Consider the following 12,843-nt stretch of genomic DNA (forward strand, 5'->3'; position numbering starts at 1 on the left):
TGTGTGTGTGTGTGTGTGTGTGTGTGTGTGTGTGTGTGTGTGTGTGTGTGTGTGTGTGTGTGTGTGTGTGTGTGTGTTTTGAGACATTAAAACTGTTGTGGCATAACTGTGTGTATATTTCAGATTCCTCACGTGATGCAGGAACAACAAGGCAGGTATCGCTGTGAGATCAGCAGCAGCTCTGAGAGAATGTGGACCAATGAAGTTGATGTTGTGATAGGTATGTCACACTTGAGGACATTTTGTTTAAAATTACTATTGAACCAGTTTCATTGTCATCATATTTGAGCGATTATTTGCCTCTGTTCTTAACTGAAAGCACCAAGGATATCAGTCCAGATTTCAGGGGCAATGGAGTGCTCTGAAGGTAGAGTTGAAGGCACTGGTGCATGGTGTTTTAAATTGGGTAACAGTTAGCAGGTGTTAGCTGCATGCGAATGGAAATCACAACTTCATTCAGATTGCATGTGGATCGTGGTCTTGGATTATTCTCACTAATCAGCACCAAACTCACATGCATGCTTTCTGATTTTACTAAAATCAATCCTTCCTGTCATCTTTAATGCATTTCATATTTATCTGTGGTACTTACTGAAGTGATCCAATTCAACCACTCATCGTGTTTCTCTGTCTGTGTGACAGAGCTCGATTGCTGTATGGGGAAAAATTTCTACAGCACTAAGTTGTGGTTACGTGTCCATTACGTGTGATGATGACTGTTGCAGTCCCACACTCAGCATCCTTTGACTGTTACAAATACTCACAAAGAAACATTTAGACCACCAAATAGTTTCTGTGTATCATTCTGTTGTCTTTTCAATTATTGTGGTTTTTGTGGCTCTGTGGGTCATGCTAATTTTGTACTCTCTACTTCAGTTGTAGAGATTGAGGGGAACTAGGAGTGACATGACACAGTGTTTGCTACTGCGGAAAAAAAAACAACCTACGAGCTTCCAGCATCATTTAAAAAGTGTTTACTCATTTAAACAAGTTGTTTTTCTGGCCAGCTTGGAAGTGAAAAAAAAGAAAGAAATCTGTGTAAAAATGTTTCTGAAACACATCATTTAAATCCAGTGGTGTAGTATCCCACTGTGGACCACTATGAGAACAGTTGCAAGCCATTTTAAGTTGAATGCTCAGTCACATTTATTTGAGCTGAATCAGATGCAACAGGAAAAAATATTGCTTAAATACTGAAACAATAAATGCTTTGTGCTCACTGTTTCACGCATCTGTTTGCTTCCCCTGAATCTCTGTAGAGTCTATAAATGAAATGTAGACAAAGAGCAGACTGATCATGTGTCCTTGTGCACAAAGAGACGTTAGCAGATTACCTCAGTGTTGGTTTTGGTCTTTTCTTTCTTATTAATTCTGAATATTATTACTATTACTTTTATTACTATTAAGTTTCACCCTTTCCTTTAACTAATCAGTTTTGTACGCTAAACTTGAGTGATAATGATTTTTTTTTTTTCCTAGATGACATTTACGCCATTGGAGAAGGTAAGAGGAACCACGCGCAGCAAGCATAGACATCAAATATTTCTCTTAAACAGCACTTCCTATGTTATGCTTGGCTTTGTGTTGACTTTCTTGTTGTTTTTTAGGTTCCAATGAATTCTTCCTAAACAGTATTCCTGAACAACTTTATGGTGAGTGTCTTTATGCAGGACTGATAGCTGGTGCACAGTTCCTCTACTTTGCATGTGCGATACTACTGCGATCAGTTTCAGTCTCAGTACTTACGCCAACACAAAGATGTGAAACCTTCTTGTAGCACAGTGTTAGCAGCCACACACAAGGACAAAATAACACTTTGCAGCATCATGCACTAAACACCAGATAATAACACCCACTAAAAAAAGCTACTCACCAAAAAAGGAAAAGCTTCACAAAAGGCTGGCGTGTTTTATGACATCAGCGTGATAATAATGTCACTGTTGTATGAAACACTTCCTTCCTTCCTCCCTCCATTTCTTGGTTATTATGATTCTTATCATCTCTACCTCAGTTTCTAGTTTGTGCAAACAATAAACCACAAATGCTGTGAATGTATGTAAATTTCCCGTTTCTTCTGATGGATGTTTTTCTTGCTCTAACATGTACTGTGCAGCCATGCAAAAAAAATAGGAACTGGCATTGGAAATCATTGTTTATTGTAGTCTAACTGAACAAACGATCCTGTGCAAAACAGTACCAGCAGATTTACTCAAATGAAGGACAGGAAAAAAACATGGACTTTGTTGTCATTTACATGATATTAAAAGTAAGCAAAGCAGATGAGTCGTATGTGGGGGAAAAAGGAAAGCCCCTGCGTTGTCACACCTTTAAACCGATACTACTTAACGTCATGTTCCAGTGAACTTTGCCTTTGTTCTGATGTTCGCTACACACCTGTAAGGTTTCATAACTGGATTTTGCACCGTTGTCACACATGTCATTTTATTTTTCAGTTATTTTCTGTTTCCACTTCACTTTCCAGTTCTGAAACCATGTATGTCATTGATTTTTGGATGGTATTCCTTTTATTACATTCATCATTTTCTCCCTTTCATGTGTTTGATCCCAGCAACTGACAAAGTGGCCCTGCTGATCGGAAACCTGTCTTACCAGAACCACCCGCAGCTTAAAGCTCCAATGGTGGATGTTTATGATCTCACTAACCTCCTGCGGCAGCTAAACTTCAAGGTGGTTTCGCTACTAGACCTCACAGAGTCAGAGATGAGAAATGCTGTAGATGAGTTTCTACTTCTACTTCACAAAGGAGTCTATGGTACGTTTGCATTTGACTTACCTCTGAGCGGTTTGGGCCATTGTTTCAGCCCAGAAGGTGACAGAAATATACGGATCCCAAAACACAGCATGAAAGAGAAACTCTACCATTTTAATCCTTCTAATCTAAGCATAAACAATATTTAGATAAAATAAGAAAATATAAATTAATGCATAGCATTTTCAAGATTATTTATAACTTAACAAATGTTATTCTAATTAAATAAACATTAAATAACAACAGTAAAAAAAAAAGCTGTATGCAACCAGATCTTGTATCTCTCAGCTGCCTGACTGAAATGCCGACTTTCCTCTATAGGTCTGCTGTACTATGCTGGTCACGGATATGAAAACTATGGAAACAGTTTCATGGTGCCAGTAGATGCTCCAAATCCGTACCGCTCGGCCAACTGTTTGTGTGTGCAGAGCATCCTTAAACTGATGCAGGAAAAGGAGACAGACCTCAATGTTTTTCTGCTGGACATGTGCAGGAAGAGGTGAGTGCTAGAGTCATTCAGAAAAAATCAAGAGAACACAGATCATCACTGTATAACACACAGTCAGTTAAACCTCCGGGGTATCCGTCTGTCCTGCTACAAAGCACAAAACATTGTGAACCCATTTCAGCAGCGTTGGTTCAAATAAAAGTGATACCAGTGGCACTGAGCAGGTAACAGGAAGACATCGCCCCCAAAAGGAAAGGTTGCACAAGTGGCCGTTACTGACCACTGCTATAAGTGCATTGAGGCAACAGTTTTGGTGCTATATAAATAAAATTGAACTGAATTGCTCTCTCCTCGTCCCTCCTGACTGATTCTCTCTAGTTTTGGTGTTTGTTAGTGGCATTGTCACTGCTCATACCATGAGATGGTATCCACAGCCCATTCAGGGTGCACAGGTAGTATGGGGATAAAAGACCGTGTGTCAAATTAAGCCACAGACTATCCAGGAGCTCTCGATGTCCTGATCCAGGTCTGTGAGAAGATCAAACAGGGTGTAATGCGGCGTCTCATCACGAGCATGTTTGGATTTTGAGTTCAGCGCTCAAATATGTGTTCCATTGACTTACATGATTTTATTTGAAAGATTATCAACTTCAGTACGTCGACCTTCAAGACACAATGTCTGCTTTGAGTGTTCCTCTAATTTTCTTTGAGCACTGCATATATTCTGTTTAGGAAAAGGACAATTAGGAAACTATTGTCTCTCTAGCTTAAAGTTTAGAAAGTATCAAAATTTTACATATTTATTTTCAGGAATATTCACGATGACAGCACTCCAAACGTCGTCCTGAGGGTTACCGCCAACATTGTCTTTGGATATGCTACGTAAGTCCATAAATTAACTTCATACATGGTTTTGGTTTCCCAGATATGAAGTGTTGAATTCTTTGTTTGGCTCTTCAGGTGCCAAGATGCAGAGGCCTTTGAGCTGAGCTCCACCGGCTTCACTAACGGTGTGTTTGTCAAGTTTCTGAAGAAGCGTCTGCTGGATGACGAGAAGATCACTGTGGTGCTGGACAGAGTCGCCGAGGGTAAGAAACAACGCAAAAATACAGCATATGCTAACATCAGAGACAATGTAGGAAGCACTTAGTTAAAAGATGATCAGCAGAGCATTTTGAATCCTTTGGCAAAATTAAAATTAAATTGCATTTCAGTTACTGTGTTTCCTGCAGGATGTGTTTCAGCGGTCAGTTTGATGAAAAGAATAAAACAATTTAATTAAACGTATTCTGCTTTCCATTATTCTTCCATGCTTGTTGGCTAATGGAGTTTCCTTCAAGGACCCACAAGTTTATGATCCATTAGCTTTTGTTAAATTAAAAATCCAATGCCTCTCAACTCCCAATGCAATGTTTTTAATCTGATTGCGTTTCAGGTCATGTAAGGATGTTTTGGCTTTTTGTGTTATAATAACTGCAGACTGTCTGATTTATGTTTTGTGCACAGATATGGGCCAGTTTGACGCTACAAAGGGGAAGCAGGCTCTGGAGATCCGCAGCAGTCTGTCGGAGAGGAGAGCGCTGACGGATCCTATTTTGCCCGGAGACAGCGCTGATCTCGCTCATGCCCACAGCCGACAGTGGGCAAAAGCTCACGGTGAGTTTAGTACTAGAGATTTAAAGCATTTTTTATATGTTATCTCTGCTTGGAAAACCGTTTTTGCCTATGGCAGCTCAGAACTGGAGGCTCAGTCAGATTTTTACAAATGGTGAAAAAGTGCTCAGCTTATACTGGTAGAAACTTGGTCAAGGGGCAACAATCAGTAGAGTGAGAGACGCACCCTGTAACAGCCACGGTGCCTCTTCTAGTATTTGCCCCTACAATGGAGAAGTCATTCGCTCTTACTGTTGTAAATCTTGCTTTCACAGTGTCTGAGGGGGACCCAGTTCCTCTAAATATTGTCCCAACCTGTTAGGTTTCTCACTTTAAATGCTGCTTTTTCTTTCGTGCCTGTTTTATTTGTGGCATTTGAGAGAGAAGCAGTGAAAGCATTCAGTATTTTACAAACTAAGACACGTTTGGTGAATGAGTGATATATATTTGACATATTGTTGTGTTAGTCATTATTTAGTTGTACTAAAAGGAGTGTAATGCATATTTAGCATTTTTCTTTCAATTCTTTTAGTCACAAGGGCAATGTAAAAACAAAAAACTATTCACACACACATGATTAATAATAATAAAGCTGTTATTATTAATCTTTGGGACATGGGAGTCAAAGTTTTTCAGTTTTCATTTTAAGTAAATGGTTACAGGTGGACTTTCGGTCAAATGTATGCAAACTTAAATGTATGTGAGTCTAAATTCGTCTCTGTATTTTACTGCAGAACTTCCTGAGAGTATGTGTCTCAACTTTGACTGCGGCGCTCAGATTAAGTTGGGCTTCGCTGCGGAGTTCTCCAATGTGCTCGTGATTTACACTCACATCGTTAAGAAACCTACAGACATGTCCTTCTGTCAAGCACACGTCACTGACTTCTCACAGGTATGCTCTCATGAATCTGAAAGCAGAACATACATTTGTATCTGTCTATCACTAAGCAGTGAAGGAAAAGTTACACCATAAGTGTCTGTAAATATGCAACTTTTTCTGTTTGTGAAAACTCCCTTAGGACCTTGATGTGGATCCTAAATTGATGAATAGAGAAACTCCAGAGGAGACAGGGATCTACCTCCTGTCCAGCAGTCTGCCACAGCACTGTCTCTACACCAGACTCAGCTCACTGCAGAAGCTTAGGGTAAGAATTATAAATATTTACAGTATATCGCTTAGTGTGCTAGATTTCGGAGCTGGACCTAACTGGAGGAAATATAGAGTGCTGGATCCAGCTAACATCATGGTGTGAGGTCTGAGACTGGTGAGCTGATCGGAGCGTAGTGGGATGTGTTTCATGGAGTTTTAACTATACTCACACTTCCCAGGCCACAGTGTGAATGTAACTGGCTTTTTTCTGGTTGATGGATAAGTTGATCTGAGGAGTAGGAATAGATGTGGAGATATTACACAAAGGGTGGAGCAATCCCAAACGTGTGTCTGGATATTAAGCTGCCAGCTGTGGAGTGCATTCATGTTACTTGCTGAGGGAATTATATCCTTTCAATCCTGTTGCTGTTTGAATTCAGCTTGAATTTAGTTTGAATGAGTACACATTTGCTATTCTTTCCATCAGAGGTCATCCAAATGAATAACTGTGATGAATGTTTATGGAAAATTAATGATTACTCTTGACCACCTTCTGCACCACTTAATGGATAGGCAGAGAAGCTTTGTATAACATCTGTAACATCTGCTCCGCTGCTACATCGACATCTGCGGATAATCTTTACTCTTCAGCTATAAAAGATGATGGTTAATGGTCAGGGTCACAACATGTTGATGTCAGAGATCAACGAATGTAAAAATCAAATTTGTTGAAAATCAAATAGGATTTTCACATGTGGATCTTCTAGGAGGCTGAGAGGCATTATTAAATGCTGTATTTGTATAGCGCTTTACACATTCAGTCATCCACCCATTCACCCACCCATTCACACACTGGTGATGGCAAGCTACATGTAGCCACAGCCACCCCAGATTATGATTTATTAAGATCTTCTCCTCTTGCTAATCCTCGCTAATCTCTGATCTAATAGATATAGTGATGTTTGCGTGTGTAAAGGAAAAGTCATTAAACTTTTCCTCTTGTATAGATAAACTATTGAATAGTTGACACATAGAAAACTTATAGGATCACTGGAAGTAGGAGGATTTACCTGGACACCATAAAGTTTATTCACAGTTGTTAAGATGATTTATAATTCAGAAATTATTTGATGTGGTTTCATTTTGTGCTACAACAGCTTTGAGTGTTGATTAATACAACTTTTTGTGTGCTAACACCTCATGCAACAGGAGGAGCTGGTCTTCACCGTGTGCCTTCAGGGAACCTTCACTGCTATGGACGACGATCATCCGATCCACTGGACGAAAAGCGTCAACATTGGAAAGCCGCTGATAGCCCGACTGGATCTCCACCGGGCCATGCGGCGAAACAGCTGCCTGCAGACCTGCCTGATGCCCCACAGTCCATCCCACAGCCCCTGTCACAGCCCTGGACCCGAACACCGCCACCACCTCTATCACGGGTCACACCAGGCCCAGGACTACAACCGCCTCTCCCCGCAGCATCGCTATTTGGACATCGGTGAGCATCTGCAGGGCGCAGTTGGAGGCTGCGGGGATATCTACTATGAAAATCTCAGCCAGTGTCGCTATGACCCACCGTACACCTCCGGTGGGCTTTCGAGCTCACCAGGCAGGCTCAGCATTCCCATAGAGACCACAGACGACATCAACGAGCTGCAGACTGTGTTCATCAACAGTCTTCAGCTACAGCCACAGTGAGACAGAAGAGAAGCTTTAAATGTCTGTAGTTCTGAATCTATATTACTGCTGCTCTTGTTGTTACATATTTCAAATGTATATTTTATACATCGGTTGTTTCAGAAAGTGTTATGCTGACCTTTGTATATCTGTTTTGAGAACTGAAAACATGTATTTGAGTAAACTGACTAATAGGTCCTCATGTAACAGTATTTCAGAGACTTAAAAATAGAGCTGAAACTATTTTTCTTAGCCAGATGCATTTAAACTACAAACTAGGTGGGCATTAAAATAAAAACGGTACATGGTATGCATTTTATCAAATAAACCTGAGAAAAAGAGGTGGTTTACATCCATGTTTGTATTCCTGTATTTATAATTATTACTTATACATTTGTGACTTGGCAGCTTTTTTGTTATTATATATGAAGGTTAAGGGTGGTGCAGTGGTTAGCACTGTTGCCTCACAGCAAAAGTGTTGGGTCTTGGGTTTGAATCCACCAGCTGGATGAGGAATTTGTGTGTATTTTTATGTTCTCTCTGCTTTCACTGTGTAAATATATGAATGGGTTAACTGGTGATATATCATTACAGCCATCAAATACTGGTTCAAAAAGTATAATTCTATAATATTATTTTCCTCTGAATTGTAGAAATAGCATAAATTGGAAATAATCTTATAGTGGATCGCCCTTTCCTTATTTTATCTTACATATATACCATTAAAGTATATGGCCCTCATTTATAAAGTGCTTTACAAACCTGAACATTACGGCTAACCCTGGATTTTCCTGTTTGAATGCAACTAGCCAAACAGCGAAGAGCCACTTACTGCTGAAGAGACAGAGTGAAAGTGACATAAAACTCATTGTTGCAATGGGAGACAGCACAGATGTGATCAACTTAAACTGAATTTTAGTTTTAGTGACCTTATTTTCCTCTGCGTTATCGATTCTGTCACTAGTTCCGGAACCAACCAACCACACGAGACTTTAACCCCTTAGTTATTAAACCTGGCTTCAGTTTCTGAGAGTAGGGCCCAACAGTGCAGCATTTCTTGTCCCCTTTAGTCATGACTTCTAATTAGTATAGATCACTTTATGTAGAGTGCAACACGTGGTTACAATCAAGTAACTTATTAGAATTTAAATCCATCCATCCATTCATTCACTTCCGCATATCCTTTGCTGGAGTGGAGGGGTGCTGGAGTCAGCTGTCATAGGGCGAGAGGCGGGGTACACACTGGACAAGTCGCCAACAGTGCTAACCACCATGCTAACCACCGTGCTGCTCCAAAATATTCATACTTTTGGAGTGGGAGATCGAGTTCATAAGTAACGTTTACAAGGCGTGTGGCAGGTAGTCACTTGAGTATTGTTTTTAATTTGATTGTGTGTGTTACTGGGAAGTCATATAGGGCTGGTTTACTATAAAACTTGGAGCTGAAAATGAGCCTTAAAGTACCTTAAAGATATATTAATGAGTCATGTTTGTTAATTTCTACTACTGATCTCTAACAATACACCTGTATAAATAAAAACAATCAAACCAACAAAAAAAAAAAACAACCCCAAAAATGAGTTACCTATGTTTTTCTGTTTATTTTTATTGACCCCCTCAGGATGGCAGCAGAACACCTCTCTGCTGTCAGCCTCTGTCTCTGAGCCCACTGCTCTTGAACTCACTGCCTTACATTATGAGCCCAGCTTACACCTTTCTACAGCAGAGGACTTTTTTTTAGCCTCTGTCTTGTCAATGAACCATGAAACTTTCCAAAAGTGTTCCACTCCAGTGCCTTTCCTGGGATTTCTGCCACTGTTCACATTATCACCCCCAAGTTGGTGTTGCTGCTTTAGGCCTTGGCCTGATGCTGAGACATCACTGGCTGAGGGTTCACACAGTCTGCTGCACAGTTGATTGAAATTCGCTCATTAAAAGGCAAGCTTTCCCTATTTTTATCTTTTTCTCATTCCTTGACTGTATAATGCCCTGTGTGAAATAGCGCCCTCCTGAATCTCATGTGGTAAATCAGTGGTGAAACACGGCCTAGCACTCCAGGAAGCCTGGCTCAGGCCCAGTTTGCCTCTCTTAATGAATAAAAATGAATTGTTTGACCAATCAGATCAAGCCAAAGTCACACAATCATTTCGATTCACACCAGTCAATTCATTTTATTCACAGAATAGCTACAGTCAGAACAGGAAAAGGGGAATTTTCCACCTACTAAACTAGATTTAAAGAAATTATTTTTTTGTATGTCTGCTCTGCCTTTGCCAATTTTTAGTGTTTTTAGTATATTGTGCTTAAAGAATTTGTCTTCATCATATTCTCATATATATTGTTGGAGCTGTTCACACACAGTGAACACTGAAAGTGAACATTTCAACATGATCTGAACGCACTAGGAACAAAATTACAGCAACTGATCTGATGTCCACAACAAGGGACAGAAGATAGAAAATAAATAAATTATAGTTTTGAACAAAAAAAAAAAGGTACTTCGTGTTTCTTTCAACCACAATAAGTTTCTTTCAACCACTAAATATCTAACCATTTCACTTCTTTTGTCTCAATTATATAATTAGTATGTGTTATTACTGAATAAAAATGAATGAGCTTGTATCATCTATGAAGACGATGTGCAGTCTGACCAATTTCCTCTGACCTGAATGAGGAGTGCTGATGGAGCTGCATGAGATCAGATCGGATCGATGAGTTTTGATTTCTGCTGTGACATTCAGACAGTAGATGGATGGATGGATGGATGGATCAGAATCAGAATCAGAATCGTGTTTATTGGCCAAGTATATGTGCAGACACATACAAGGAATTTGATTCTGGTAGATGGAGGCTCTCAAGTACAGCAATGTAAATCACACGCACACACACACACACACACACACACACACACACACACACACACACACACACACACACACGTGTCTATATATACATTACACATACATACACAAAGCTGTGTAAACCAACTATAAATAACCAGTCTAAACTTATATACATAGAATAGAGAAATGAAGTGGAATGAATACTACAGAATGGATGGATAATGCTATCATGTCAATATGGACCACAAATATTTCCAGCACCTTGTTGAAAGAATGCCACAAAGAAAGCAGTGCTACAGGCAAACACAGTCCAACCCGGCACTCGCGAAGTATACCTAAAGAAGTGGCCAGTGAGTGCGTATCAGTTCTTCAACTCCATAATAACACTCGTGCTAGGTGATAGTCCTGATTACTCATTTGCACTTCATTGGACTATGTGTGGCATACAGAATTAGTACCACACTGTGACAGAAACAACTAAACCACAGTCTAGCAATGCAGCCCCATTTCATTTTTACAATGTATTGGCTGACCTAGTCAAGACTGTTAGTTAAAGAAGCTATCTTTTAAGCCAAACCGGAAATAAAAAGGCAACTGAATAATAATAATGTTAAGGCTGAAACAGATTTAAGAATTAAACATTAAAAAAATGCAGAACAAATTGAGATTGATACCAAAACATGTGAACATTTCTGCTGTGGTGAGGAGAAGAATTAGACTATGGGTAACTTTAGAGGTAAACGCCACGCTGTGAGAACTAGAGTGAGAACTAGAGTGAGGCTACTTTTAGTGTTTCACTTGGTATAACTGTGAACAATTGAATAGTATTAAATTTATACTCATATTAAGGTAGAACTGCATGAGTCATTTGCAGTAACAGAATTGGTACTTTGTTAGTTGCCCCTCTTTGATATTTCATGAGGGGATTCAGCTCATGTGACCTTCTCAAATAACACAACAGGACACCTTGCACGTAGCTGCACAGTAGCAGCCTAGTCAGGCTGGGACAGATTTAACATTTTTTATCAAAGTATACACGCAAATACAGATACACATTATTTTAACATTTTGTGTTAATATGCAGTCCTGAAGGGCACCACAAACTGCAGCACAACATCCAGACACGAACCCCATCTGAGTGAATAATGGATGGAGGCAGCCACCCACAGGCTGCAGAGTGATATCATGGCTGCGTCACTTGTGCAGATGAGGGAGAAGGGGTGGGGTGGTTATACCGTGCAGTCTGTAGAGACAGTGAGGAACCTGCTCACAGAGAGGACAGAGGGACGATAACCATGTCAGCCTCCTGGAAGCAGCCGCTTTTTCAGATCTGCCTGCTTTGCGTCTGCTGCAGACACATCAATACAAGTAAATTCATTTTGGGTTTCATTTTTGCTGTGTTTTGTGGTTGTGTTCAAGCTCTGTTCAGCCTTTTCTCTGTTCCACCAAATGGTCCCGTAACCTTGTAAGGGCCAGAACGAAATGTCATAAGATTTTCACATAATTGTGTGCAACATAGTTTGGTTTGAAGCATACTGGTAGTGATTGTTTATGATTTTTCACCTTATACATGTGTCTCAAACTGTTTCCCTCAAGACAAATATTTGTAATCATCATAGGATAAAATGTAAAAGGAAAAATCATAACAGTAGGTTACTTAATTATCGTGCTTGCAAAGGATTTTTATATTGATATGATTTTAATTGTTGCCTCATTATGCTTCATTCTGCGATTGTGCATGTGTGTTAGTTTAAGAACTATATAACAGACAAAAAGATAAAACCTTAAAGTTACTCAGTGCTTATTTCTTTTTTTTGTCCGAATACATTTTAATCCCAATCTTAAGATATTTATGTATTTATTTAAGAAAACATCTCTTTGAAAAGATGATGAAGGAAACAACCTTGTTGCCGTTATGTAGAGGACACTTTTCACAGACAGTTACGAGCTGTTTCACACGGCAGCAAAGTAGCAACACTGATATCTGCCTTAAAATCACCTTAAAATATTGGTATAAATAATATTGTACCTTTTGAATTATTTTACACACAGTAAAAGACTCTGTATATTTATACATTTACTTCTTTTCCTGTTAGACACGTTGGGCTCAACCAAAGCGCCACAGGTTCCCACCACTGCTCTTAAAACAACTGTAAAAAGTGTTGTTCTTAAAGGTAATTTCTGCATGTTGTGTTTCCTTATCACTGCTCATGTAAATATGGCTAAAGAACACATGTTGATAAGTTATTTATCTTGTAAAATATTGTGCTATGACAAAGATGTAAGGATTTCCATGTTGTTGTGACCACGTGGAGCTGGATTTAAATTAGAGCCTGATTTTGCCTTGAGTGTGTGTGTT

The 12,843-nt window shown here is 39.5% G+C and overlaps 2 protein-coding genes across 3 annotated transcripts in view; both read left to right on the forward strand.

Moving 5' to 3' along the window:
• Nucleotides 1–9,205, forward strand: part of malt1 (MALT paracaspase 1) — a 15,319-nt gene extending 6,114 nt beyond the window's left edge. Inside the window, exons 6-17 of one of the 2 annotated variants that reach the window (XM_005949113.3) lie at nucleotides 124–220; nucleotides 320–367; nucleotides 1,480–1,503; nucleotides 1,608–1,652; nucleotides 2,570–2,773; nucleotides 3,092–3,269; nucleotides 4,029–4,100; nucleotides 4,179–4,306; nucleotides 4,725–4,874; nucleotides 5,606–5,763; nucleotides 5,891–6,016; nucleotides 7,171–9,205. In XM_005949113.3, coding sequence (XP_005949175.1) covers nucleotides 124–220; nucleotides 320–367; nucleotides 1,480–1,503; nucleotides 1,608–1,652; nucleotides 2,570–2,773; nucleotides 3,092–3,269; nucleotides 4,029–4,100; nucleotides 4,179–4,306; nucleotides 4,725–4,874; nucleotides 5,606–5,763; nucleotides 5,891–6,016; nucleotides 7,171–7,662 — 1,722 coding nt within the window. In that variant the 3' untranslated portion in view covers nucleotides 7,663–9,205. The remainder of the gene's footprint in view (nucleotides 1–123; nucleotides 221–319; nucleotides 368–1,479; nucleotides 1,504–1,607; nucleotides 1,653–2,569; nucleotides 2,774–3,091; nucleotides 3,270–4,028; nucleotides 4,101–4,178; nucleotides 4,307–4,724; nucleotides 4,875–5,605; nucleotides 5,764–5,890; nucleotides 6,017–7,170) is intronic. The other variant, XM_005949118.3, reaches the window with a different exon arrangement.
• A 2,497-nt stretch (nucleotides 9,206–11,702) lies between these two features.
• Nucleotides 11,703–12,843, forward strand: part of emb (embigin) — a 4,701-nt gene continuing 3,560 nt past the window's right edge. The window contains exons 1-2 of the mRNA XM_005949119.3: nucleotides 11,703–11,852; nucleotides 12,581–12,658. Coding sequence (XP_005949181.2) covers nucleotides 11,780–11,852; nucleotides 12,581–12,658 — 151 coding nt within the window. The 5' untranslated portion in view covers nucleotides 11,703–11,779. The remainder of the gene's footprint in view (nucleotides 11,853–12,580; nucleotides 12,659–12,843) is intronic.

The sequence above is a fragment of the Haplochromis burtoni genome, unplaced genomic scaffold, assembly GCF_018398535.1.
Source record: "Haplochromis burtoni strain Fernald_Lab_line unplaced genomic scaffold, NCSU_Asbu1 Contig_634, whole genome shotgun sequence".
Taxonomy (NCBI): domain Eukaryota; kingdom Metazoa; phylum Chordata; class Actinopteri; order Cichliformes; family Cichlidae; genus Haplochromis; species Haplochromis burtoni.